At 40.9% G+C, this 27,996-nt stretch overlaps 3 protein-coding genes and 1 pseudogene across 8 annotated transcripts; 3 read left to right on the forward strand and 1 right to left on the reverse strand.

Moving 5' to 3' along the window:
* Positions 1–350: 350 nt before the first annotated feature.
* On the forward strand, positions 351–2,998 carry LOC149013996 (glucan endo-1,3-beta-glucosidase 11-like). 2 transcript variants are annotated; one of them, XM_089157858.1, is made up of 3 exons: positions 351–938; positions 1,025–2,154; positions 2,247–2,998. In XM_089157858.1, the coding sequence occupies exons 1-3, from the start codon at positions 887–889 to the stop codon at positions 2,250–2,252; spliced, it is 1,188 nt and encodes a 395-aa protein (XP_089013984.1). In that variant the 5' UTR covers positions 351–886; the 3' UTR covers positions 2,253–2,998. The 2 variants fall into 2 exon arrangements, with proteins under 2 accessions (XP_089013984.1, XP_089013983.1); XM_089157857.1 differs by having other exon boundaries at positions 353–938; positions 1,025–2,994.
* Positions 2,999–3,787: 789 nt separating this feature from the next.
* On the reverse strand, positions 3,788–15,235 carry LOC149013997 (uncharacterized). Its single transcript, XM_089157856.1, is given in 8 exon segments — positions 3,788–5,017; positions 5,493–5,611; positions 5,752–6,103; positions 6,258–6,404; positions 6,485–7,678; positions 13,511–13,866; positions 14,074–14,725; positions 14,727–15,235. Coding segments are annotated over 8 exon segments (3,408 nt in total). The 5' UTR covers positions 14,946–15,235; the 3' UTR covers positions 3,788–4,648.
* A 334-nt stretch (positions 15,236–15,569) lies between these two features.
* LOC149013998 (polyadenylate-binding protein-interacting protein 12-like) lies at positions 15,570–27,895 on the forward strand. 5 transcript variants are annotated; one of them, XM_089158135.1, is made up of 12 exons: positions 15,571–15,801; positions 15,928–16,567; positions 16,742–16,852; positions 16,955–16,999; positions 17,146–17,218; positions 17,302–17,414; positions 17,524–17,583; positions 17,711–17,758; positions 17,868–17,936; positions 27,030–27,091; positions 27,223–27,328; positions 27,414–27,895. In XM_089158135.1, the coding sequence occupies exons 2-11, from the start codon at positions 15,968–15,970 to the stop codon at positions 27,278–27,280; spliced, it is 1,239 nt and encodes a 412-aa protein (XP_089014261.1). In that variant the 5' UTR covers positions 15,571–15,801; positions 15,928–15,967; the 3' UTR covers positions 27,281–27,328; positions 27,414–27,895. The 5 variants fall into 5 exon arrangements, with proteins under 5 accessions (XP_089014257.1, XP_089014259.1, XP_089014261.1 ...); XM_089158134.1 differs by having other exon boundaries at positions 27,223–27,893; XM_089158136.1 differs by having other exon boundaries at positions 15,572–15,801; positions 16,745–16,852; positions 27,223–27,892.
* On the forward strand, positions 18,787–21,218 carry LOC149013999 (putative clathrin assembly protein At4g40080 pseudogene; annotated as a pseudogene).
* Positions 27,896–27,996: the final 101 nt, after the last annotated feature.

Below are 27,996 nucleotides of genomic sequence, written 5' to 3' on the forward strand. Positions count from 1 at the left end.
TTAAAAAGTTGAAAAAGATATACCTAAAATATCTCCAGTGTTTGTGTTTGAAGTTTTGAACTTTGTTGAAGAAAAAAAAAAAAAAAAAAATCCAGTTACATAAGAGTACAAGACGGTTATTAAAAAAAAAAAAAAAGTACAAGACATTAGTATTTTTACCGATTTGTCCTGGACAGGAAGGATACGACCGATGAAATAGCTGAGGCCATGAGCGTCATAAAACAGCCTTAGCTGTAACTGACTAGCTGCATTGTCAGGGCAACAACGACAAAGCGAGAAAGAGAGAGATGGCAGAAAAAGAAAAGAAAAGAAAAGAAAAAGAAAAAGAAAAAGGGAGAAAGCTTAAAAACCAAACCAAACCGAAAGAAAGGAAGAAGCCACGAGGCTGTTTGTTCAATCAGAGCCGTTAGAGAAGCCGCAGAGTCCCACTCGCACTCGTCATTTTTTAGGATCAAAAAATTAATAATGCTACTTCTGGGTAATTGGAATCAAGAGGCGCGGAACCCTAATAAATAAATATCGCATTCTCATGCTCCAGTACTACTAGTCTCAGCTGTTGCAGAGTTGCAGAGTTGCAGGTGCCCGAGCCCCCGCCGGAGTGGATCAGTTGGACAGGTAATGGTGAAGGCGTGGGAAACAGCAAAAGCTTTCATCACCTGTACAACTCTCTCCTTTTCACCCAAGTGCGATCTCTAACAGCTCGCATCTTTGAACAACAGATCACGTGATCTGCAGCCGAAAACCGTCAAGATTATACCCAACTTTCAATTGTGACTGCAGATCCTGAAGTCGACGCGTTTTGTGGTGGATTGTTAATGGTCTTCTTTCTACACTCAAAGAAATCTTGCATTGATCGGTTCCGTTCTTTTCACATTTTAGTCCGCCCATGGAGATTATCGCTAGATTTCACTCCTATTTCCTACTTGGTCTTGTTTCAGGTAAGTGTGATGATCTTTAAACTAAGCCACTTTCTCCGTCAGAGATGCTCACGGCCAGTTTCCTTGAATGCCAAATTTTGTTGCAGGTCTTGTACTTCCCTTACTGGTTGCTTCCATCGGCATCAACTATGGCCAGATCGCGAACAACCTTCCGTCGCCGGAAGATGTCATTCCTCTGCTTCGATCGGTCGGCGTCAACAAAGTAAAGCTTTATGATGCAGATCCTCGAGTACTCCGTGCATTTGCCAACACTAGTTTCGAATTTGTTGTCGCCCTCGGGAACCAATACCTGGCGAAAATGAAGGATGCGGAGAAAGCTCGCGCCTGGGTGAAAACGAACGTTCAATCCTTCTTGCCAGCAACCAACATCAGTTGCATCACCGTGGGGAACGAGGTCCTGACACTTAACGACACGTCGTTGACGGAGAATCTCCTCCCTGCAATGCAGAGTGTTCACGCGGCACTCGTAAGCCTGGGTTTAGACAAGCAAATCACTGTCACAACTGCGCACTCCTTAGCGGTGCTTGAGAACTCTTATCCACCGTCTGCCGGAGCATTCCGCCAAGATCTCGCAGAGTACATCTCTCCCATCTTGAACTTCCATGCGAAAACCGGTTCCCCTTTCCTCATCAACGCGTACCCGTACTTCGCGTACAAGGGGAACCCGAAACAGGTCTCTCTCGATTTCGTTCTGTTCCAGCCAAATCCAGGGGTTGTAGATCCAGGGTCGAACCTCCGCTACGACAACATGTTGTTCGCTCAGATAGACGCCGTGTACGCTGCGCTCGCGTCGCTGGGATACAAGAAGCTGCCGGTGCAGATCTCGGAGACTGGTTGGCCTTCCAAGGGCGACGAAGACGAAGCCGGCGCGACTCCGGAAAACGCGAAAAAGTATAACGGGAATCTGATGAAACTGGTAGCTCTGAAGAATGGGACGCCATCTAGGCCAAGCTCCAAGTTGATTATCTACGTATTTGCTCTGTTTAACGAGAACATGAAGACCGGACCGACATCGGAGAGGAATTACGGACTCTTCAAGCCCGACGGAACTCCGGCTTACGATCTTGGACTCCCCAGTACCACTGGAAGCGGTAATAGCACTAGGAGTAGCAGTAGCAGTAGCAGAGGAGCGGGCACCGGTGGTAGCGGACATTCTGCAACTCCGCCTGCGCCGACAAGTTCATCGACTGGTTACTTGTCCATATCTTCTGGCGCGGTAGCTATCCATATCCAACTTGATTATTTGTTTCTTATCATTTTGGCTCTTACCGCGCAATGGATTCTATTGACGCCCCCCCTTCTGATCAGACTTGAGAGTTCCAGCCACTAGGTGATTTTGCCAAACTTTGAGACTGAGATGGGGGCGGGCGGCTGTGGCGAGCTTGCAGGAGATTTCAGTTCACACCCACTGGCCACTTCCCCCGAGAATTTCGACATGTTCAGACTTGAGAGTTGAGACAGAGATCCACATCCACCTACCCGATTACTCCACTATCGTCCGTTCTCACTTCCTTCTCAAGTATCGAACTCGCAACACTCCACGCCGCCTGCCTGCCTTCCTTCCTTCCTTCCTTCCTTCCTTCCTTCCTTCCTTCCTTCGAGTTGGTGGTGTATTACGCAGTAGTACGCAACGAAGGCGCATTTTAGCAGATATGCTTCGTTGATTACTTCTGCAAAAGGAAAAGAAACTCGGGATTCCGTGTCTTAAACTTCAGATTACTTTTTATTAATAGATATTAATTATTAATTATTATTGTTATAAAAAGAAAATAAAGATATCCCATCCCATGTGGGGTGTTATTTGGGGTTCGTACTGCCGTGCTGTACTGTGGCAATGGTTGGTACATTTTAGACTTTCTAATGTAATGTAATGTAATAGTAAGGCTGTATGAAACCGTCAAATCGTATCGAGCCGCACCGTCTTAAACAGTACCATTTCACACTGCCGTACCAAATGAAGGGATATAATTATAATTTTATAATTAAAATATTTTATCTTTATGAACTAATAACAAAAGTTGCATGGTTGTGTTGGTACTAAAATTGTATCGCACTAGATATTGTGTTTAATTGTTTTTTTTGCATCGATTTAATACATAAAGCATATTGAACCGTTTTTGTAAATATCGAACTTGTACTGTACAATACTTGGTACGGTATGATTCTGATTTTCTGTATTCAAAGTTTGTATTGTATCGAAATTATACCGAATTACCGAAACAGTACCGGTTGACACCTCTATGTATAGTAGGAAAAAGAAGAGCCATAGGCTATTGAGTGACTAAATGGAAGAATATAGCTAAAATGAAACACTAACCCCTAGATCTTATTATGGTAGTCTCATGTTTCCTTTTTTCAGGCTTCCAATGAATGCATCATGCGGTAGCTTTCATGTTCATCAAAACGTTTGCTTCGTTTTCAGGATGGTGTATGCGTGATGCGCGGTGCTGCAATATGTGGATGGTTGATTTTCTCACTGTTCTTTCTATACTCGCTTTAGTCTTGGGAAGAATACGCTGATAGAGCTTGAAAGATGTGCAAAAGCAAACTGAAGATCACTTTCTTCTTGACTGTTGATTAAACTGGCCGTAGATCACATTATCAGTTTATAAAGAAAATCTCTTCGGATCCTTAAGAGCGAATGTTCCTGTCACTGTTTTCTACAATTCAAGAATGTGCATAACTCCACATCATGAACCTTCGTCCCCACAAAGAAAACTGTGCACTGTCAAAATCCAATCTTTTAATTTTGGGAGCTAAGAAAGTGCTTTTATTGAGGAAAACGTGTGAAACTCACGGTTGAGGCTCCAGTAGAGCCTGCAACCACCAAGGCTAGTATGCTGTGCATGCCAACCATAATACCCGCCGAGTTGGGGAATCCACAACCTTGTTACTATCCTTTGAAAGAAAATGAAAGAAACACAGTCAAGAGACCCTAGGGTCCGTGCAAGTATATACCATCCACAATAATCTGGATACAAATCGTTGTCCGCCGATCACCACCTACAATAACTCAATGACCTACCCGCATGCCTCTGTTCATCATCTCCATCAAGCCTAGTCGCAAGTCGCAATCCCAGCGGCGGAGGCATTCAGAGGGCAAAGACGACCAACCAAGATCAGAACGACAGATTACGCTTATTCCAGCCGTTTCCGCAATGCCAATGCCTTCTTTCCCCTCCACGAGGTCTACCAACCCCAGCCCATGTGACTGGATTGATGATAATCACAAATAAAATTCCGATTTCCGAGTAGTTACAGCAACAAATATGTATTATACTTTACACTTCAAAAGAGTACAATTATACATCTCCTAACCCCCCACCCCCCTTCCCCGAGCCAATAATTTACAGGAAATCACAAGCTCCCTCCTGTGCTACTTCACATGGCTCCTCGCCGTTTAATCCATAATCCAGGAAACCAGGCACGAACTTGCTTGCAAGTTGCAACCACTATACAGGTTCACCATCAAGTATCAACTGAGGAAGACATACATACATACATAATGACACATCATGGAAATAGCTCCCAATCAACGTCATCCCCACAATGAATGGATAAACAGGGAATCTCAGCATGAAAAAGCCTGTACCATAAGCAACTGGACATACAAGGGCCACAATCCACATCTTTCCATCAACAACAGTAGCCCTTTTTACAGATCTACCTAATCAAATTGACAATTGAAGAGGAAAACAACCATTCGATAATTACATAAGCCCTGGTTCATCAGAACCAGTAGAAGCCTCGCTTCCCACTGGACAAGCTCTACCTCCTTGGCTCTCATCCTCACTGAATATGCCTTCAGTACCGTCACTCGAATAAGAAAATGGGCCAAAATCATCATCATTGATAGCCGCAACTTTCTGCCCCTTCCTGACATCCTTTATTCCCCTGCCCTGTAGTGCCAATCGCCTGCGTTTCCGAGCCTTCCTTTTACCTTTGGGGAAGTCCTCTTGCTGCGAGTCAACACTCTTACCTTCAAACTCCTGGCAGCATCTACCCCTGTCAACTTCGTTTTCCATCTCTGTCATGGATGGCTCAGCATCCAGTTTCCGTCTCTTCCTGCCGCCATTAGCCTGTAGGATGCACATATCTTTGAGCGTGACACATAAAGCACAATACAGACAGAACTTTTGTTCATTTCTTTTCACTAAATGGTATTTTTCTTTATGAACTTTCAAAACTCAATCCAAACCAAACTAGTTTTTCAGCTCTTACGTACTTTTCAACCCGTGTAAAATAGTCATCTATATTTCCAGGGAACATGAGGGCATCCATAGCACAATGTTCATGCAGTGATGTTGGCTATGATACTCACAATTATGAGCCTTCCAAGGCTTACTGGAACAAAGAGTTCATAGTTGGAAAAATAATTCATGAAACTTCCAAATTAACTTTTTTTTGTTGGTGTTTTGATTTTTCATTGGGATTCTTTTCTTTTCACCCTTTTTTTTTTTGGGGGGGGGGGGGGGGGGGGGGAGTTTCAAAGGGTGCAGTAGCATCTTCATAACCACTACTTTGGGGTAGCCTTATTTTCTGATTATTGCATACCTTGGGACCATGATCAACCATCTGGGGCCACTCATTGTGATTCCTCGGGCAATCAAGAGTAGCTTGTGATTGACTTGGTGCATACTGTTCTCCATTATGCTTCCTCAAGTTAATGGGGCCTGCAGAAAGAACAAAACAGGACAGAATTATTGCATGAAGATAATTCACTAATGGTGCAGAAAAAACCCACGAACTTCTAGTAGCAAATTGATCATACGAACAATCAAGATAATATAGAGACTCTAAGAGAATAACCAACCTGGTATGGTGCATGGAGCATGACCTGATGCTGTACCAATATCATCATCAGCTATTTCCCTGGGTGAGTCGCGTATGGAGGACAAATTCTGGTCATTGGTCTCAGTGGAGGAAGATGGACCACTGTTTGCAATAGAGGAGGCAGAAGGCATAATCTTCTTACCAGAATGCAACTCCAGAGATCTATCACATGTTTCCCTGCTTGCAGAACTGTCTGTTGTAACAACTAGATCCAGTCTCCTCTGATCAAGGGAAGAAGTCACTCTATCAATCTTCTTGGGATCATCCCCCGGCTCACGCAAACCCCGAGAGTCATCTTTAGAGGCATCTTCTTTGTTTTTTCTCCTGGAAACCTATAAAATTTATTAAAGATTGACTAGTTACTCGTATGATGCTATAGAGGTTTATCAATGCCAAAAAACCTCGCTGCAAATGACCCCAGGAGGGCCATGACTTGTACCAAACAGTAAGTGGTGTACCACACCAAAGAAGCATGCTTATCATTACCTGATCCTTTGATCCTGAACCTGATGAGCGCTTAACAAGCAAGCTCATGGCTGGAGAAGCCGATGAAGGGATACTACCTGCTCGCACACGAGGAACCCGTGGAACTCTTGGAGAACTGTTCAGCTCTTGATGCAGCAGTAATGCAAGCTGAAAAAGCAACAAAACAATGTGACACATGCAATTCCTGAAAGAAACAGCATAGACACAAAAGGCAGTTCTTTTTTCACCTCCTCATCACTCAATGCTGCAGAAGAGATAGGTGCTGGAGGATGCATCAACGGTGAATTATTTGACTTTGATGACGGCTGAGAACTTGATTGACTGAACTTTTCACCCTTGGATAAGCCTGAAGCACTAATCTTGCTTTGACCATGTGAAGAAGCACCATGGGTATGCAGGTTCACTGCAGACTCAACAAAGCCAGAAGAAGTTGCTACGCTCTGTGCAGCATGGGATCTTGAAGATGTGTTTGATACCAGCTCCTTTGAATCTGTCGGGGCACGTTTAGAGAGCGAAGCTAGGGAAGCCTTGTTCACTTGCTGTGTTTTTAATACAGAGTCTTTAGCATTCTCTTTTGCAGTCTTTCTTGCCACCTCATGTCTTAAATCATCCCGTATCACTTCACTCACAGAATGACCTCTCCTAGTATCAGCATAAGAGATCATCTTCACTCGCTTAGTTGAAGGAAAAGGCCTAGGGGGAGTGGGAGCAGCTACAGGTTTACTAGAACCAGAAACAGAAGACTTTGAGATGACAACAGTTGATGAAGTAGAAGATTTAGCAATACCAGCTACTACTTTATGTTGAGTATGTTGGGCAGGCGGACTTGGCTGCATGTCTCCTAATTTCACTAGCTCTTCAGCATGTTGGAATGCAAACTTGGGTTCTGAAGAACTTTCCTGCACTGTTGCAGGACAAACTGCGTCTTCAATTTCTTGCTCACACCTCCGAGGCTCCTCCGAAACAGAAACCATTCTTTCCTCAGAATGGCTTAATTCTTTTGATTCCCTTTCATTATCCTGGGTTTTATGATCACTGGATGGAAAATCTGCCAAAGTCTTGTCATGCATCGGTGCCAAAGCAGCCTTCTTCCCCAGAGACATAGCTAAGAACTTGGTCGTGTCATTCTTCATATCATTAATAGGTGAAGAAGGAATAACTGGATCCCTAGTCAGATGCTCATCACCCCCTATGATTTTCAATTTGGAATTAGGTTGTACAGCGATCAGAGGACTGCAACCATGTGAATGTTGAAGCATCTGATGTTCTTGCACTTCTACAGTCATACTTGATAGCTTTGATGCAAGGGGCCTCATAATCTGAGAATCTACTGCAACACTGGAAGAAGCTCCATTTAAGTCCCTCAGATCAGAGTTCCCATCATTAAGATGATTTGAATCGTCAACAGCTGTCTTAACATCCTAATGCATTATACAGCAATACACAGTTACTCCAAAACGGCAAATGCCAAAAAAAAGCAAGCAAAGTAAGGAAGGGGGAAAACCTGATCAATTGTTACCAAGAACAGAATAGACTGCACAATTTATAAAGAAAATGGTCGGATGTATAAACAACCACAACAAGAACTGCCTACCAGTGCCTGAAGTTGCTATCCACCACAACAGCAGCAGCCAGCAAACTAGACCCAAATGAAAAGGCTGAACTGTAGCTATGCACACATCAAGCTATACTAATACAGTCTCACCATAAAATTAATGAAAGAAAGATTCTCCGGGGGCACTGAGGCGCAACAATAGAAGCTATTCATAGGATCGAGTAGTATATTAGCAAGGTTATTATTTTGGTGAAAATGACTGAAATCCAAAATCCAGCAGCTCATTTCAGTTGATAAGGGTTGAAACAAACATAGGTCTACTGAATATGTATGAAATGCTTTGGTTGAAATTCCAGCATTTCTCATAAATTCCTCCAGCTTCAGATTTGGTATAGATGCAGTTTACTCTGATCAAAACGGAATAAGATTTCGCAACTCTCCACCGTCAATATAAGGGGGGGGGGTCCAGAGACCAACCAATTTAGTGATCTTCCACAAACTAGTAAAATTTCTTGATGGAACATGGTGTGCGGGACTAACACAACACATCTACATTAAAATTTGTTAAAAATGTGCAAAATTCCGGTTCAATTATACTCTTTACCTGAATTTAATATTTGCAATAAAATAGGATAAATATTTTACAGTTAGTGGTCATTTTTAACTGTTAAGACATCACAGGCCAATCCACCACATCATGATTCAGATATAATAGTACATATAAATAGTTTTCCTTCATTCCTAATACATGCTAACAGTTATTTAAGTGGAAATTTGAGTGCTCTACTACTAATTATATGTAGAACAGACTATATACTATAAAAAGAATACAACATGATATGTCATACATCGCAGTTTCAGGTGCACAATATACAATCTAAGGTTTCAATATATTTAATGGCACTTGAGTAGATCTCATTGAAATTTTGGACCAAAAAAGGCCAATTGGCCACTGGAAAGACCAACAGAAGTCCTCCAGATTCCTTCATCCCATCTCTTGCATCCCATCTCTTGGACCACTGTTTGCCATCCCAAATTGGAGGGTGGCCTTGGTATCCGTCACATTCTTGACGTTAACTTGGCCTGCCTCCTAAAGCTCATTTGGAAGATTGCTTCTAAGCATTATTCTATTTGGGTTTCCTGGGTCTATCCTTACATTCTCAAAAATGATTCTCTCTGGACTGCTACTTGCCCCTCAAATCCTTCTTGGATCTGGTGGAAGATCTTGCTCCTTTGTCCCCGTGCTCTCTGCCATCTCTGTCCAAATCTTGCTTGGAACCTCCACCATTTTTTGGCTAGACCCTTGGCATCCGTTGGGCACTCTCTACACCCTTCTTGGCCCCCGCATAGTCTATGAGACTCGCATACCCAAGACTGCCACCCTTGATATCTTCATCCCCAATGGGGCTTGGTCCCCTCTCCCCCACCCCAGTCTCACACATGTTAGGAATGCTCTCCCTCCATCCATAACCAGTCTCGAGATACCACCATTTGGACCTCGTCGCCCTCCAAATCCTTTTCCACTTCCTCTGCTTGGAACCTTCTTCACTCCACTCATCCCATGGTCCCATTTGGTCTGGTTCAAAGGTCACATTCCTGTCATACCCTCACCCTTTGGAGAACTCTCAACCATGCCCTCCCTACCCAATCCTTATTAGCCGCCATATATCTGCCAACCCTAGCTGCACCCTTTGTTGGAGTGGTTCAGAGGACATTGACCATCTTTTCTTCACCTATCCATTTTCCCGTCCCCTTGGGGATAGAGCCCTTGCTTCCATTTGGCCCCGCTCGAGAAGCTAATACAGGTTTGTTCGTGATTGGTCTTGGATCTTGAGGAACTTTGCCGGTCGCGCCATTTGCGATCGCCTAGGCAAGCTAGTCTTTGGTGCCACCATCCATCACATTTGGAAGGAGTGCAACCTTAGAAGATGGACTTCCAAATCTCAATCCTTAGACTTGATTTGGAAAGCCATCTACTTTGATGTATCTTCTAGATTGCTATCCCTTCGCCATCCCTTTGTTGTTGACAACCCCATAAATAGGTTAATTGTTAGTTTCTGGGGTCTAAGTTCCACCCTTATATCCCCCTCTTGAGGATAGTGCTCCCCCCCCCCCCCCCCGCCGTTTGGCTCCTTTGTATTCTTCTCCTGTAGACTGTAGTATTGCTTGTTGCTTTTAACATATATATAATTATTTATTTATTTATTCGTCCAATCCAAAAATAAAAAATAAGAAAAAAACCAAAAGAAAAGTGCAGCCAAATGTAATGGCCACGCAAGAGAGGGGAATGACATTTCCTTTGAGACCTTCCAATTCAAACCTCTTGATATAGCTTCAATTCAATTGGGTGGGGGTGGGGGGTGGATGAGCTTGGTTATAGGGGAAAAGAGCCAAGTTGGGGCTGTTGTTAAATGTCGACACTCTTAAAACTTGGGGTAGAAGTCCAAAATTCAAGGAAAAAAGGTGATATTAGAAAGGGAAACTTGTGTAGCTAGATTGAAATGGAGATAGAATTGTAGGCTGTAAATTCAGCCATAGCAAGTCTCTAGGGTTGATTTTAACCTTAACTATTCTTCAATATTGGACCTTACTGATTGAACAAACACAATTAGAACAGCAACACAGCCAACACACAAGACAATACTCGAACTGAAAAGCTTTATTAATCATATCAAGGTTGGCACCCCATCCTATTGAGTGGAGGGGTTTTATTTATACATAATAAGTTGGATGTCCCATCTAATGTGAACTCCTAATTGAACTCTAAATCAAAATAGAAACAAACCAACTTAGACTAAGACACTTAAAGCTGAATTAAGGAAAAGTGAAAGAGACCATTCTGCCCTTATAACTTCAGTAAGGCAGAATTCACATAATTAGATCAATTAAATTAATTAATTCATCCATTTTGATACTTGGTCCACGACCCAAACGACATTAGACTTTTGGGCACATAGAATAGGCCCACGACCACACAAACATATGAAAACAAAGGCCCAACATCCATATCCATCAACCTTAGGTTGACTTGAAAGGAAAATAGACCAGTTCAGTGCTGGATCTGCATCATCTTTAATCTTGAAAGACTAAAAATGAAAAGATATCATGTTCAACTTGTTCCCCCCCGCCCCCCCTTCTTTTGGGTTGGGGGGGGGGGGGGGAGAAGGCAACAAATACTTGCTCTGAAGTTTCAAAAGCATATAGAGATCTTCAGGCAGACTAGGTAGTTAAGCTCCTGATGTTCATCTCATCCGCCGGGGGGGGGGGATCCCCTAAGAAATGATCAGATATCTCATGTTCACCTCATCAGAAAAACACCAAATTTAAGAACTGATCAATTCCCAATGATATCCCTGGTTTTCAATAATTTAGCATGTTCACATGTTCACCTCACAAAAAACTCTGATCTAGGAATGATGAACTCCAATGATGTAGTATCCCTGAGACTGATACAACAGTCTGGAAGTAACAGGCATCATTAGCAGTTGAGTATAATTAAAATCAATAACAATTATTGAATAAATTATTCAACCACTACCCCATAGCCCATTTGTTTGCACGGGTTAAGGTGGAGGGAGAAGAAGAGTAAAAGCTTTGGTTTTCCAAAAATATGGGAAAGTGAGATTTTCCCCCCTCGCAGGGGTCTGCCAGCAACCCCCTTCCAAAGTGATTCAGGGTTGAGGTATTTTTCCTTTTCCTGGGGGGGGGGGTGTTCAACACTTTCCAACCCCAAAATATACCCCCCCTCCACCCATCTCCTACATTTTCCAAAGCAAATCAAACACCCTACCACCACTGTTCATCACTGCCTCCACTGCCACTGTTCTAATGCTCCATTCCAAAATCTGAAGGAAAAGACGGATCATGCAAAGATTCAGCTCAGATTTTCAGAAGCAGTTTAGGAAAGCTAAGAAAAGGTCCAACTACCAAAACGGGAAAAGAGGAGACAGATCAATTGACAATAGAAGGGAAGGAGACTTTCAGTATCCAGAAAAAAACTAAAATCAAACAGAAGAAAGAGTGAAATGAGTTCCTCAGTTAGAAGGGGTGCACAACAGAGCAATTCGTCAATCTGAAAAAGGTCCACCAATACTTGTAAGAGAATTTCTGGAATCTGGTTCAAATATGGGAGGCCGCTGCTGCTAGCTGATCGGTCAGAGGTTCATTCTTAATGAAATGCACCTTTTCATATTTTCTGTCCGATCCACAATTCACGAGTTCTTCAGTTAGAAGGGGTGCACAACAGAGCAATTTGTCAATCTGAAAAAGCTCCACCAATACTTGTAAAAGAATTTCTGGAATCTGGTTCAAATATAGCAAAACAAGAACAAACCCATCATGTTCTAATTCTGAAGGTCTTTGCCTTTGCACATTCCTGGGAATACATCTTAATGTTTCTAGGATCCCTTAGTGCTTGTATTCATGGCACCCTGTTCAGTATGTTCTTTATTTACTTTGGTAAGCTAATAAAAATTATAAGCATCACTTACCTCTTCCCATCTTCTGTTTCACATAGACTAACCAAAGATATGATCATTGAGATTAATCATATGTTTAAGTTTAATTTGATCCGTAACTTACAACTTCAAGTATTTCCCCCACCCCCTTTTCTTTTGCGGTTTCTATACAAATTGGATTTCAACTTCTGTTTCATGATATATGCTTTTGCTGACCACTAAGAAGCCCCGATTAAGTCTCGCCTCATTTAACAAAGAGAAACTTAAGAGACAAAGGTATTATGTCGTCTCCGGTCCCGCCCGATCTGCAGTATAAAGTGGGGAAGCAGCAGCCTGTCCAGCCTTCATATCCTCGAACCCTTGCTAAATTGGGAGTGTATATGATAGATCCTTCTTTAGGATAAAACCACCTGTCTTCAGAGATGTGTGATACGCTTGAAATCCCAAAATGTTTTCCCCTTCTCCAGCAGGGGTGGAGTTGCTTATAAAAATCTTGAAATCCTGATATGGTAGATCTCTTGCTGAGGGACCCGCCGCCCTTGAGAGAGGTTTTCGTGAAGGACAACAACCATGGGGAAGAAGAGCTCACCAATAGTCTCCCACTTTCTTGGTTGTGAATTTGTGATTGTAGACCACTCTTTTACTACGAAGGTAGATCAGTGGATCAGGAAGTAGCAACTGAATATTTGGTGCTGTTTGTCAATAGCAATGTCAAGGATAGTAGAAGTCCTTAAGGTGACCAGAAACATTAAAGAGAAAACACCATCCCATTGACTGTGGAGTCAACTTGGACGATTACAGGTGGAATTGTCATCATTAAAAAGTATTGAAGCTTAGTTCTTTGCTTCATGTAAACGGTAGTGCTACAGCTGTGGTGGCAGAATTAGAAGAAAGGGGTTACAAGAAGGCAGTGCTGGGAGTGGAGGAGGAAATGGGATACATGGAAGAAGATAAATAACGCCTTGAACCACACTACAGTGAAACTGAACCCACAGTAACCGAAAAAAACATGCTATGTAAACAAGCACCAATAAAATGAGCAATGCGTTGCACCAGACTAAAGTAAACTGAATCAAAATGTGGAATACCATGCCATATCCTTTCCTACAGTATAATTGTATCAGAATCTATAATAATGCACCATATCCTTTTACTAAAAACTGTTTAAACAAAGAACCACAATGCCAAAAGAAATAATGGAATTAAATGAAGAAATAAACATAATGCAAAAGTTGGGATACCTCAATTTCAGGTCTGATGCACCCAGCATCTTTTAAATCCAAAGGCAAAATCGCACCACTACCAGTTATAGGATAATTCTCATTTCTCGAAGGAGCTTGATTATCTACCTTTTCAGCACTTGACTCGATTTCCCTTGGAAAAGCATCTCTATAGTTGTCATTCAACAGACGAACAGATGAATATGGATTGGCACACGATACATTCAAGGTCTTGTCGGTATTACTAGTTGCCTCAAGATCATGAGATACTGATTCAGTTCTACTTTCATTCTTCACATCAAAGCTGTCAGCCTTGATCTTGACATCCCCGTCATCAGAAAACTCCAGCTTATGCAACCCATTAGCATGTCCGGAAGCTAGAGTAATAAAATAAGCACAATCACAGAAGCATTAGAAACTCCCTACAACATGCACGACTAATGTGCTCATCAGTCATCACAAAAACAAAACGGAACAACTAAGCAGACAACAGCAAATCATTCAAATGTGGCAACTTTTTACCCCTATGGGAAAAGGTGCAATATTGTTCGTATGAAATTGCCGATATTGAGAACAAAGCTTACCTCTCTTTTTATTGTCCGCCTCCTTATCAGAACTTCTAGGCTTCTTCGTTCCACTCCGATCCTTAAAAGTTCCAGATTCTTCCTTCTTCCGCTTTCCCGAAACAACAACATGCCGAAGTTGGTCTCCCTCCTTTTTTACACTATTCTGCATGCGCTCAACGCTATAATCTTTACCCTCTTGCTTCTTCATCTCTTTTGGAGATGTATTCCTCTCATCAGCGGTTACATCAAATGGACCTCTCAACCCAGTGGATGTCTCCATTGAGGGACGAGAAACAATCTCCTTCGACAAGGAGAACAGAACACCGGCACCTTTGTCAACCAAATTCTCGTTTTCCTCTTCAATTCCAGCATCAGAAACTCGGTTATCATCCCAGCAAGGGAACTCTTTGTACTGAACGTTGAACTTCTTCGGCACGTAACCTGTACACTTCCATAACTCGGGGGTGAAAACTGATGACAGCCCCCGAAACAGGGCAGGGTCCCCACCGGGAATGCCCTGTACGTGTACCCTTTCCTCGATAGGAATATCAGTCCATAGCCTGAAAGCAGGCCGTGAAGGAACAGACGATGGACACGATGAGTTCATCCTCAATGTCTTGGTGGGGAGTTCGACAAGTAATTGTGCCACCTCCGTCTCCTCGTTGTCGTTCCGCCTTCTTCTTGTTTTTGCACTTATCGCAAGCAAATGACGTCTCCCCTTTCACGAAGCGCGAACACCTCGTGTGCACCCAAACACCGCACTCGTCACAGTTCACCATCTCCTCTCCGTCATCGAAATTCACACCGCAAACACAATCCACAGTCCAAGAGCCATCACCCCAGTCATCTGGAGGATCAGAGATCGGCAGACGGTGAGACCTGCGTTTCATGGCTTTCCGTTTTCCGCTCTGACACCTAAACCCTAGCCTTTCAAAAAGCTCTCTGGACAAGGCAAATTCTGACCATCCCCTTGAGCTTGAACTTAATCTAATGGTGGCAATAAGAAAAAAGAAAATTTCAACAGAAAAGGAAGCTCACCTCATAACATCGGCTTCAGAGAAATGAATAGGTGACGATCCCTCTGCTTCCGTTCCAATATCGACGAACGAAAAGGGAAGGGCCGCTGCTGCTATAGGTACCTCGACGCACATGGTTCCTTCCTCACACGAAAGAGCGGAATCGAAAGAATATCAAGCTCTATTTTATTTGTTCATTGGCGTCCAACCCATTGATATTTGATCCGTGGCTAAGCCGCTCTGCAGTTCCTCTTCTGCCTTGGGCTCCCTCCAACCGGCCCACAATCGGTGGGCTGGTTGTACGCGAGCCAGGATGTGTGCACACAATACCTAACGGCCCAGCCAGCCCAAAGGAACCACATAAAGGACCAGCCCAATGCATGTCCCCTATCCCATATGCATAACATCGACATGCAAAGCCATCAAACCACGCATACATGTGCCCAGACTGTTGAGGAAAAACAACACAGATATATCATATATATATATATACACAAATAGAGTAAAACTAAAATCCAAATCCAAATCCAAATCCAAATCCAAAAAGAGGGAAAAGAAAAAAGGGCAGGCCAGTCGACTGACGATCCACAGAAGTTACTACGTTACTTTTTTATTCTCTCCATCCATTTTCCGTCCCGGATTCGCTGAGAATTTCTTCGTCTGGCATGTCGTTTTATCTGAAGCGATCTCGAGGTGGTTCACATATCGATCAGCTGATTTAGAGAAGCAGGTACGGGTCTCGTGTGTCATCGATGTTTCGCCATATCTTCATTTATTTATTTTTCCCTTTCGCTGTTTGTTTAGAATGGATTTCTTGTTCAGTAGATGCATCAATAAGAATAGATTAAAATCACAGATTGTTCTTGAGAGGGTTCGTGGAGCGTGGAGTTCTGATCATGGCTGTGGTTGAGAATAGTGGGATAGATTTGAGGATTAACTTGGATGGTCGTACTATTGATTTGCATACTCCCAACGACGTTGAAGTGCTTAAACAAAACCATTTAGGTGTTCGGATGCCGGATCCTAGCATGCAGCAAAATCACCAGAGCTTCCGCTCGCATGATCAGACCTTTCATATGAAAGTTCAGCAGTTTCATCAGCTGCAGCAGCAACAGAGGATAGCGACTTCCTCAGGGCATGTAGGCAGCCAGAAGCCTCAAACTCAGCACAATCTGGACCAGGGACCAAAAAATGGAGTTCAAAACCTGCTAGTGGGTGCGATGACTACACAGCATGGTGCCGCCGGAAAATCTGCGTTTGGACATACGCATCAGCGGTCGAACGGTGTCGATTTACAGAGAAACGGGGGTGCTACTGAGGGTTTCAAAAGAGATATCAGGGATTTAGAGGAACTATTGTCTAAGCTGAATCCTATGGCTGAAGAATTTGTCCCTCCCTCACTCACCAACCATGGATCGCTCGGCGGTAGTCTGTATGCTAACAACTTTTTCATGCTTCATGGCAATGGCAGTGACAATGGAAACACTAATAGACGGGTACGATCACTTCATCTTCTCTAGTTTCGTTGCCCTTTTGTTGGGTGTTGGGGCTGACGATCGATTATTTCCTTTATCTCCTTGATTTCCCTACCTCATGCCGTGTGCTCGGGTTTCTACTTGTTCTCCTTTCCCTTGTCTCGCGCATCCCTTTTTCTCTTCTCTACCCTTTAGAAGAAAAATAACTATAATCAAGGGAAGCGGAGAATGAATAGTCGAACAAGTGTGGCGCAGCGAGAAGATGTAATAAGGAGGACTGTGTATGTTTCCGATATTGATCAACAGGTCAGGAATATCTATTTATAAAAGTTTGTTTTCTATTGCTTTTATGGCTTTTGGATATCAACGCATCTGCTTTGAGCCTGGACAAAATTTTGTTGTGCCTAGGTCACGGAGGAACAGCTTGCAGCCCTTTTCATCAATTGCGGCCAGGTAGTCAATGTGCTACTGAATAAAGATTTTTAGTATTGCAGCAACCCAACCCAACTCCCCTCCACAAATACAAAACTAGAAATGCTTTTGATATTCCCAAGAGAAGGCTTGTGTCTCTGAATAAGTTGGCCTTTTTTTGGTTTAAGGTTGTTGATTGCCGAGTCTGTGGTGATCCAAATTCTGTTCTTCGGTTTGCTTTTATCGAGTTCACCGATGAGGGTAATTTTCATAACCAGAATCTCTCTCATAATTTGTGAGATTATACTGTGAACCAATGTCCTTCTGGCCTTCTGATTATGCAGATGGTGCAAGGGCTGCTTTGAGTCTGGCGGGGACGATGCTTGGATTCTACCCAGTGAGGGTGCTGCCTTCAAAAACTGCAATAGCACCTGTCAATCCAACTTTTTTACCTAGAGTGAGCAAATATATGATTCATATCATTATCTTACACATTGCAATATGTTGGCAATACTTTTACCAGCCTTCTATGTTACATGAGGACTAATTGTAATTGTGTTCTTCAGTCTGAAGATGAACGTGAAATGTGTGCAAGAACAATTTATTGCACAAATATTGACAAGAAGGTATCTATCTTGTTCAGTGTTCTGAAGTACACTGAAAGCAGAGCACAAATTGGCAAACCTATTTGTCATTTTGTGCTTCACTTCCATTGGTTAATCTGAATCTTCTTTTCTTCGGCATTTGGTATAGGTTTCTCAGGCGGTGGTCAAACTCTTTTTTGAAGCAATTTGTGGGGAGGTTTGTAGCTACTGCTGAGTTGTGCATCAGGCTTAATTCCTACTTTGCTTGGCTACCCCGTATCTTCAGTTCTTACTATTATTGATGAGGTGCATATCCCTTGGTGTAGGTGTATCGCTTGAGACTGCTTGGAGACTATCATCATTCTACCCGTATTGCTTTTGTTGAATTTGTTCTGGTAAATGGTTCTAGCTTCCTTCTACTGTTATTGGTTATGTTATATGTTTCTGTGAGCATTTCTCACTGTTATTGTTAGATTCAGTAAGTTGTTTGTGTCCATGGCTGAAGCTAAATACAATTATACACAAGCTTCAAAGCCAGCATATTCACTGGGGAACCATCAAACTCAGGATATGAGCTGCTAGAGATATAACACTTGGTTAGCTAGTTAGAATGCTGCGTTATTACTCTTTTAGATGAAGAAGGCTTCTCTTAAGCTCAGCTAACAAAAAGAACTCACTTCGCTAAAGGTTTTTACTTGTTAGAACTCACTTCACTAAAGGTTTTTATTTGTTATACTTTGCAACTCTATTGAATCTCATACTCAACATTTTTAAACATTAATCTCCTTATCAAAAGGTTCCTTGGGCTGCAATTGAGACGGGCTTGGTTGGGCTTTTTAAAACCCAATCCCAAAGTTCTTCTCCTTGACCTTGAACCCTGATGGGCCAAGGCAAGCCCAACCGTGCTCTGATTGTCCTAGATTGGGTCGGGTTTGGATGGGTTGGCCTTGTCCCTATTTGCAATAGACACATATAGTCTATAATAATGAAACTCAGTGACATTCAGTGTCTGGTTTTGCTATGGACAATATAAATTAATTACATGGGCATTTTGGTTTACTTGACAAAGCCCAGAATTGTAAAACACATCTATGCTAGGACAGTTAGTCAATTCTAAAGATGTTTGGACACAACAGTGGCATTTTCATTAATTCTGCATGGGGAAACCGTAATTTTCCTGAAACTGAGATTTTTGACTAGGTCACCATGTAAAAGCATCCAAGTCCATTGTGCTTTTTTTTTTTTTTTTTTTTTTTTTTTTTGACTTGATTTATTTTTTTTTATTATATTCTAACCTTTCCGGCTGCATTTGTTTGCTGGAATGAAGGTGGGGTGGGAAAATTCTTGAAAAAAGCAAATTTTTTCTACTTTTCCTTTAAATCCTAAAAGTTTAGGTTGTTTGGTTGCTTGGGATGGGAAAGTTAGAGACAAGTTTCCTCAATTTAAGGATACTTGTCTAGTGAGGTGGCAAGTCAACTTTTCCATCCCAAGCCTTTTCAAAACCCCACAAAATGTGTGGGACTTTGTGAAAAAGTGTGAAAAAATAAAATGTGGGACCCACAATTAACACTTTCCCACAAAATTCCTTCCTTTACTTTCTTTCTCCCTCACCCTACTACACATGGGGCTCACATGTTTTTTTTTCCCACCCCACCTTTGCAAACAAACGCAGCCTATATGATATTCTCTAGTATCACATATCAGTTTGTTACTATTCTAATTTCCAACCTTATCCTTTTGTTCGATTTTATGTTGAAGCATAAAGTTATAAAATTAATTGGAAACAAGTATATCAAATGTTTTCCATCAAGAAAGAATTATGTAGATACCAATAGATGCATTAATTTAATGACTAGTTAAGGAATAGTTAAATGGATATGAGTGCCCACATTTGTGTTCCAAGCAATGATGGGATCTCTCAGCCCGTATTCCTAATCCTGGGTCTGCTTCCATATCCAAATAAGCATCATTGGGATGGGGCATCAAACATATAATGGGGTATAATCTATTGTTCTGAGAAATCATACATCATGTACTGGTCTGCTACTGGAAAGCTTACCAACTTTCAGTGAGGTATAAATAAAAATTCTTCAGTTTTTGCATGGCGCCTCCTTAAATGGGGCCCAAATTTGTGACTGCCTCCTTAAGGGCGATATATCTCACGACTTCCCTCCTGCATAAAACTCAATATTCCAAGTTACCCCCCTTAACCGTCAAGCGTTTTGACTGCTAAGCGAAGGTTGTAAAATGACTATGATACCCACATTAATGTGTAAGGACGAAATTACCCTTTTACTCACTTAAGTTACCCAACCCTAGGTGGGTGAAGGGAGAATCTTGTCGCCCATCTTCACATCGCTAGCAACCACCACCCCTCCCCTGCCGGCAATCAACCCATTCTCTCTCTCTCTCCTCAATGATTTATGGGTTGAAAACTTTAATTGCATAAAACTACTCCTATGTTCTTGTGTTCCCCTCTTCAACATTGAAGTTCGATCTGGGTTAAGATTTAGGAATTCTTCTTGCTTAGAAGTCAGAACCCATCTCTCTATTTGTTATAGTTTATGTGAGCTAATGGAGACAAAAACGAAGGGCAGCTTTAGAGATCTGATGGTAATTCTGAAAGACGCAACATCTTTGAGCAAAGCAGCTCTGCTATCCAAGCTGAGCAACGTTGGTCTCCAAGTTGCAGTAAAGAGAGCCACCACACATGAGCCGTCCCTCAAATCCACCAAACAAGAAACAAAACAAACCCTGCTTTCCTTGGGACATGGTTCTCGCCTCACCGCTTCAGCCTGCATCGATTCTATGATGGGTCGTCTTCACAAGACATGAAACTCCACAGTAGCACTCAAGTGCCTCGTCACCTTCCACTAGTGGTGGGAACTACCTCAACTTCTCTAACTTCCACGACAATGATTCCCTTGAATCTTGGGAATTATCTTCTCGGGTCAGATGGTATGCAACTTTCATCAAATAGTTGTTGCTCACTTCTCGAATTCTTGGGTTCCTCTTTTCATCGGATTTTGATCATAAAGTGGAACACAGGAACAAGTTAACTTCGCTTCTGAATTAGGATTTATTTAAAAAAAGTGGGTTCTTTGGTGAGCATAGTGGAAGAGATCTGCAAAGCACCAAAATCATTGTTCGCCCAGGGAAACGTGTTGGTTCATGAGATCATATCCTTGATGGGTGAAGATTTTGATCATAAAGTGGAACATAGGCACAAGCTTGTCAGAGTCAGAGGAGAGAAAGCTTTGTTTCGAAGGAGGTCTTCGGGAAGATAGCGGAGGTAAATGGAGGAAAGTGAAAAAAGAATAAATGAGGGGTATTTTGGTCCTTACAGACTAATGGGGATATAATAGTCATTTTACAACCCTTAACAATCAAAATGCTTGACCGTTAAGGGGGGTAACTTGGAATATTGAGTTTTATGCAGAGGGGGCACTGTGAAATATGTCACTCTTAAGGGGGCAGTCATGAATTTGGGCCCCACTTAAGGGGTGCCATGCAAAAAACTCAAAATTCTTTCATGTTGTTAACTTTTGTGCTCCTCTTTGGGGGAGAGAAATAAATTATTTGAGTTTGTACCATAATGTTATCATGATCCGATGTGAAAAAGGGTAAACCTGGTGCTGAAGGCTTCTAGACAAACAAGGTCTTTTTTTTTTTTTTTTTGGGGGTGGGGGGTTGGGTGCAATTTTTCTGCTAGCCTTAACCCAACAAGTTTTGGTGATACACTGTTTCGATGCCTTGACCTCAGGCTACAGCTGTGGTCCACCACCATTGTGCCAAGGCCCGCCCCTCCTATCATGTTCCAATGTAAAGGCATCATTTCCACTCTTTCATGAGATTATGAAGATTAAGTAGTTTCTCTTGTTGAATGGATATTGCATTATCAGTCTAAATCAATGTTTAGACTTGGACCACTTGTTTACTATTGCCTCTTTAAAAGTTCTTCATTCTTTTGATTTGCTGTGGGTGCTGCTGGTTATTTATAGAGATGGTTTCTTTAACATTGAATTCAAAAACTGTGGTGAGATAGTTGGCATTGGATTACAAGATGATTTGCTCATAGGTATTAGGATATTCCTTTAAAACTTCATAGGAAGAGATTATAATGAAGTCATATGACTTGCTATGATATGATGTGGAATGCTGGGCATTCAAGAAACGTCATGTTGACAAATTCAGTGTAGCTGAGATGAGGATATTGAGATCGGTGTGTGGTGAACCTAGGAAGGATAGAAGAAGGATTGAAGAAACTGGAACTGATTTTTGGGAGTGGCTCCAATTAGTGATATGCTGTGGGAAATTTGTTTGAGTTGGCATGGCCATGTAGAACAAAGTCTTTAGATGCTTTAATGTGGGGAATTGATTTGATTCAGACTGGAGGCATTATTATTGAGAGGATCAGGGTGATGAACTTGTGAACAGTTATGCAAATAACCAAGAATTGTATCGGTCAAATTCAGCATGCAAAAGACCTACTGGAATCAAGGACAATTGGAGAAGATGTAAATGCACTAGAATGGACATGATATTTAAGTTTCAATTACTCCAATGACTTCAGTCCCAGAAGAATTATAACCAACACAAGGGAGTTAAAAAAATAAAACCCAAAAAGAAAGGATGAGCTGGAATCCAGTTTGCAAAGGGCAAAATGCTTTATTCTGTGGACCAAATAAACTTCTAGTTAGTCGGAAATAATGAAACGGCGTAATCTTCAGTAAGCTTGATAAATATGTTGGTAAAAAAAGAGGATAAACTTGTAATCCATGAAACTAAACGTGAAATGAAAGTTTGTTGGTTCTGATGGCCAGAACTCCTTGAACATCTTGTTTGTGTACCTTGGTTTAATGGCTCAAGTAATTGAGCAGCCTTCAAAGTGTAACTGTAGCTACAGTACCTGATAATCCCGAAATTGATGGAAAATAGGATTTGTACCACAATTTTCTTCACTTTTTTTTTTTTTTTTTTTCCTGCATGTTTTCGGTGGAAGCTTTTTACTAGGGTATTTCCATGGATTCCCTCCATGTTCTAAATTTTGGTATTTTTAGTACTCATTTATCTCCAAGGACAACATTTTATGTGATTGAAAGAACAAAAACTAGTATGCAAAAGGCAAAATTCTTAAACCTGTTTACAATTTAGGTTCCTAACTTGATTTGTTTAATTGGTAACAACAGAAGATGCTTGGTAATAGAAATAACTAATTCTTGTCTATTCAATAAAGCCTGAAAACTTGTGAAGGTATGAGAACTAGATTCTTTAGTAGGACTTTGAGAATTTTCTCAAACGTGTTCATTGTATCTAGCTTTGACTGCAGAGGCAACCAAACAGCCTTCAAGATGAAACCAAAAACCAAGGCAACAAATTCATTTCAGATTGTATCTTAAAATAAGGATTCAAAAATTGATAGAAAATAGGAGTTGGCATCTTTCTCTCCTTCTCTTCTTGAATGTTTTGGGTGTTAACTATATAGTTTCCCGGAAATATTAGCATGCATCTCATGTTATAAGTTTGGTATTCTAAATTCTATGTCGCATGGCTTAGGCTCTTGCCACTTTGGAATTTGCAAATTTTGTGAGAGCTAGAACTTATCTTTTTGAGCGCCGCCCTGGGGGGTTTCAAGGTTATACCCCCCCCCACCCCCACCTCACCTGAAAAAACGGGAAATAGTAAGAAAAGAACTCAAGCTGGTTTTCTTATGCGATTTGAACATTTTTGTTAATTTAGGTCACACGTGTTGATGCTTCTTGTTATAACAAACACCACGAAATAACAAATTGAAAAAGGAAAAAAAGGAAAACACAGAGAGATTTAACGTGTTTATACCAAGGAAAAAAATTTCGGTTGAAACCAAGATTTTGATCCAAGAAAAGACCGAAATTTTTAGGTTTCGATCGAAATTTAGGTTGAAACATGTGATTTTTGTTTTGAAATATCGACCTTAGGTTTCGGGCCTCATATGACGTCCATTTCATCTGATTTATTGTCTCTTACCTATTTAAAGCATAATAAACACGATGCAACTAATATTTTGCCAAAAGAAAAACCATTGAAAATTTATCATTCAAGTATACTAATAAATGACTGGTTTCGACAAGTACAAATTGTATTGCATACAGGCATAAAATCATCAGCATACATGAATTGTTTGGCAGAATAGTTACATATACAAAATAAAATGACCAACTAGATCAAGTGATGGTATCTCACATATATTAAGTTGAAGCCTATATATCATATATACATAAAATAAAAATACATAAATCTTAGAAAATAATTATTAAAATTATAAAATGAAAAAATGGTAGAAAATAATAAAAAATTAAGTTTAACAAAACACAATCATAGTTCTAGTTCTAGGCTAAACATATCTTAATTTCAAGGCAATACAAGATCATTTAAGGCACGAACAAAACAATAATAAAAAAAAGGGAAGTTTGGAACTGTTGGGTATGGCGCATGCTTCACATGTTATTGCTGCTAGAGTTTCCTTTGTAGCTGTTGTGGCTTAGGAGGTGTTTGGATGCAAAAGATGAGCAAAAGAGGTGCTTGAAGGCAAAGGAGTCGTGGAATTTAGGTGAAGATGGGATAGAAATTAACAAAAATTGAGGAAAAACAAGTTGGAATGTCGAAATCTCCGAAATTTCGGTTGAGATGGTCGAAACCTCTGAAATGGTGGAAATATGTAACTTTTCTGAAATAATTGGAAATTTTTTTTTTCGATTTTGAAAAAATGCAGACATTTCGACCGAAATTTTGACAATTCGGTCGAATTTTCTTTTGTGGTTCACACCGATATGGTATGCTACGTCCACAGGTGAAGAAGAAGAGTTTTCCACTATGTAGAAGAATAGGAGATCTTACAACCAATTTCCAAGAATGGCGTTATAAGAACTCTCACCCAAAAACCTTAATCGAAAATCCCAAATCTCTCAATAATATGTGGTAGGCAAACATAAGATATACCACAGTCGGGTAAAGGGGTCAGCCCATCGGGTCGGGTTGTATTGGCGCAAGCCCTCCACCTCCACCACATATCTTTGCAAACGGGTCATTCAGGTCGCCCACCAAAATATGTCGGTGCAGGTTCATCTTCCAAATCGGTTACAATAATGCAGGTCAAAACATAACACTTTTGATTTGTTTTAATCCAAATTTTTTGCTTATATCTCCAGTTTTTAGTTTGTCATCCAAGAACTCCTAATATATGTGGTGTCACAACATAGTTGATGGTTTGATTTAGGTCATAGATTTTGGTTCTTGTGTCACAAGATTTTAATGACTTTCACGTTCTTTTCAATGAACTTGGAATTGCTTTGCATGAACTTGCTTTTGTGGTGTAGCCAAGACTTGCCCAATCAGGCCTAGGAAGATCTTCCTTTTGGGCCATGAATGGGTTCTATTGGCCTGAGGTTACCTGTTTATGGGTTGTTTTAGTAGTTGGCTTTAATATATATACCTGTATAGTGGGATTGAGGTCCTATACGGGAATAGCAGTCATCTTTGTTCCTAGCAGCATTTGAGTTTGGTAATTTGGTTGGGTGGTAAGAGTGAGTTTAAGTCTTGTGTGGGAAGTATTGTTGACTTATACTTCTTGTTTTCTTGTTTATGAGAAGTCTTCTATTGGAAGTATTGTTGACTTATACTTCTTGTTTATACAAGTTGAAGGGAACAACTATTTAATCTGTTTCCAGCCCTAAAGACAGTCTATTTGGTCTTTTGTAAATATGGTTGTCCCCCTCAATGAATTCATTGAACTCTTTAGAATGAAAATTTGAGCTGATGCTGTGAGCATGTATTATTTGGATTGGTGGCTTCAGATCTGACCTACAGCTTCTTCTCTACTTCATCTTCTAGTTCTAGTCCTACTGTAAAATGTGACATCTTTTCACCAGTATTCATATTTCTGCATCGATCTGTTGAATTTTGTTTATTATAGTTCATATTGCCATATTTATTCTTCATCTATACTTGCTGGTTCAGGACCACAAATCTGTACTTCTGTGAACTTTTGATTCTAGATATGAATGTTAGATTTGATCATACCCTACTATTGATATATTTGAAGTTCTTAGAATTTGCTCAAATTTTCCCAACTCAGGTATTGGGCCATCCTTTTTCTATACTTGTCCAGATATGTAAAGCGATCTGATTTGTACTTGTTCTCTGACCTCTGGTCTGGATGTATTGACATTCAGGTTTTGTCATTTCAGATCCTAGTCAGAAAGTGTAGTTGAGCCTTGATTTGTTTCAAATTTCAGTGGTAGAACTCTGAACTACATGTTTGTTGCGGTGAATGTATTTTGTATGTTGTGACACACTTATGTGAAGAATGCATTAAATATGTGGCATATATCTATTATAGTAAGCCAAGAAATAGGTTGAAGGTCTCTTGGTATGCGTTTGGTAACGTTTCCGTTCTAAAGGACTAGTTCTTATGCAAAACCATTTTTTAGTGTTTTTGTGCTAAAAGACCGTTCTTTGATTGGAAATAGGGATTTGATAAATTCTTTCTAAGGTTTTAATTTGTCATAAGGTTCCAATGGGGACCAATTTTATCACTTTCGTTTATTTTATTTGGTAAAAACATCTTTTTGATGTTCTACAAAAGGCGTTCTTCAGACCACTTTTCTAACTGATCCGTTCTTAAATAACAAAAGAACGAACCGTTTTAACAAACGCCTCTAACCCGTTCTTCCGTTCCCAAAGAATAGAAGAACGCCAAAAACGTTTTCTAAGAATGCTACCAAACATGCCCTTAGGTTGTTTGATATAACTTCCTTTGAAGCTCTCTTAGGTTGTTTGCTATAACTTCTTTATCTCACTTGTCATGCACTATTTGCAATTGCTTTATAATCAGAATCCATGTGGTAGCATCAATCATATTTGTATGCATGAGACTTCAAACGAAATGATCCTTAGACATTTGGGGTTTTGTCAATCTCCTTTCAGGCAGCAAAGGAGCTCTTCCTACATTACCTCCTCTATCTGCCACAAGGCAAGCTAATTGTTTCGCAGATGTTATGTTTATTGATGTCCATGTCAACTCATGATCATGGCAAGTATCAGGAGACATGTTAGCCAGATGGCAGAAATATGGGATAGGTTTGCTATTGTAGGAGAAACTCAGCTGCCACCCTGCAGTTGAATATGATAGGTTTAAGAAGAACTCTAAAACATTTAATTGATTAGAAGGCAAAAGAAGAAAAAGGCAGAAGAAGATTAATAGAAGGGTAGGGTAGGGTAGGGTAGGCTCTCTCAGCCGTGGGCCTTGCACCCAGAGCTATGCCCTTGAGTAATGTCTTATGTATGTGTCCCCCATGTATGTGGGTGAAGTGTATCTTAATGGTTTGTAACCCCCAATACCCATACACTTAATTTTTCTTCCTTGCAAGTATGGTTATCCAGCGACAGCGACCTTCTGCTTTCTTACCTTAGCTTGGAGATTAATCCCTGTTTTCATTTCCTTGTCACAGGCAGAGAGCGCAATTGCTGCACTTAACTGTAGTGGTGTCGTGTTGGGATCCTTGCCAATAAGGTATGTGTCATTGATTTTCGACATTCTGGTTGTAATAAACACCTGGTGATGTCAGACTCGTCATGGTTACAACGTTCTTTTATTATCTTTTCCGGAGGAGTTGTTAAGTTGATTCTATAATTTGGGTGTAGGATAAGCCCATCAAAGACACCAGTTCGACCGCGTGCACCTCGGCCACCCATACGTTGAATCCTCACAGGACTAGATGAAATCGTTGTTGCACTCAGCAATAGTCTGGTGGGGCTGTTTAGTTTATCTAGTTCCTTGCGTCTTTGCTGGTGTCTTTTTTATATTTAATGGGGCTCCGGATCGTCTTTTTCAGCATGGACGATTCGGTGGAACTGAAAGGCTTTGAAAGAGTTTAGCTGCTGATGAAGGTGACCTCTAGGGGGGGGGTTTCCCTAAAAAATGGTTAGGATCATGAATGTGTTTAACATTAACAATGGAATTCTTAAAACAAGGTGTCTATATTAGTGCTGTTGAAGGTCTAATGAAAGCTGTTTTGACCAAAGGTGTCTGGTTGCTTTACTTTTGTGTATCTGATCTTTGGTCACCTGATGGGGATTATATGAACTTATACTTGATGCATTGGGAATTGCTGGAATACCTCTTTCTTTTGTGGAAAATAGGAGATTAAAAATGCACATAAAAAGGCCTTGCCATTTATTTATTATATTATTTTGCGGCAATGTTATGGACCTTGGTCTTTCTTAAGGGACGACTATTCAATTGACTGTATAATTTAGGCTTTGTTTCGTATGTAATCTTGGAAATACTATGGGGTCAAGAACATATCTAAGCCGGGAAAAAAGAAAGAAAATAATTTGAAAGTAAGGTTTATACAATCTAGATTAAAAAATATAGCCTTAAGATCACCACTTTCTGTTTCCCTAAGACGTTTTTGG

The sequence above is a fragment of the Hakea prostrata genome, chromosome 6 (genome assembly GCF_041222555.1).
Source record: "Hakea prostrata isolate BN-2017 chromosome 6, UWA_Hpros_2, whole genome shotgun sequence".
Classification (NCBI taxonomy): domain Eukaryota; kingdom Viridiplantae; phylum Streptophyta; class Magnoliopsida; order Proteales; family Proteaceae; genus Hakea; species Hakea prostrata.

Excerpts from the sequence above, each read along its gene's own strand:
- LOC149013996 (XM_089157857.1), top strand. The coding sequence starts at position 887 with ATGGAGATTATCGCTAGATTTCACTCCTATTTCCTACTTGGTCTTGTT. Across the intron at positions 939-1,024 it reads CCTACTTGGTCTTGTTTCAG|GTCTTGTACTTCCCTTACTG; the intron begins GTAAGTGTGATG and ends ATTTTGTTGCAG.
- LOC149013998 (XM_089158131.1), top strand. The coding sequence starts at position 15,968 with ATGGCTGTGGTTGAGAATAGTGGGATAGATTTGAGGATTAACTTGGAT. Across the intron at positions 17,219-17,301 it reads TATCGAGTTCACCGATGAGG|ATGGTGCAAGGGCTGCTTTG; the intron begins GTAATTTTCATA and ends CTGATTATGCAG. Across the intron at positions 17,759-17,867 it reads TTGAAGCAATTTGTGGGGAG|GTGTATCGCTTGAGACTGCT; the intron begins GTTTGTAGCTAC and ends CCCTTGGTGTAG.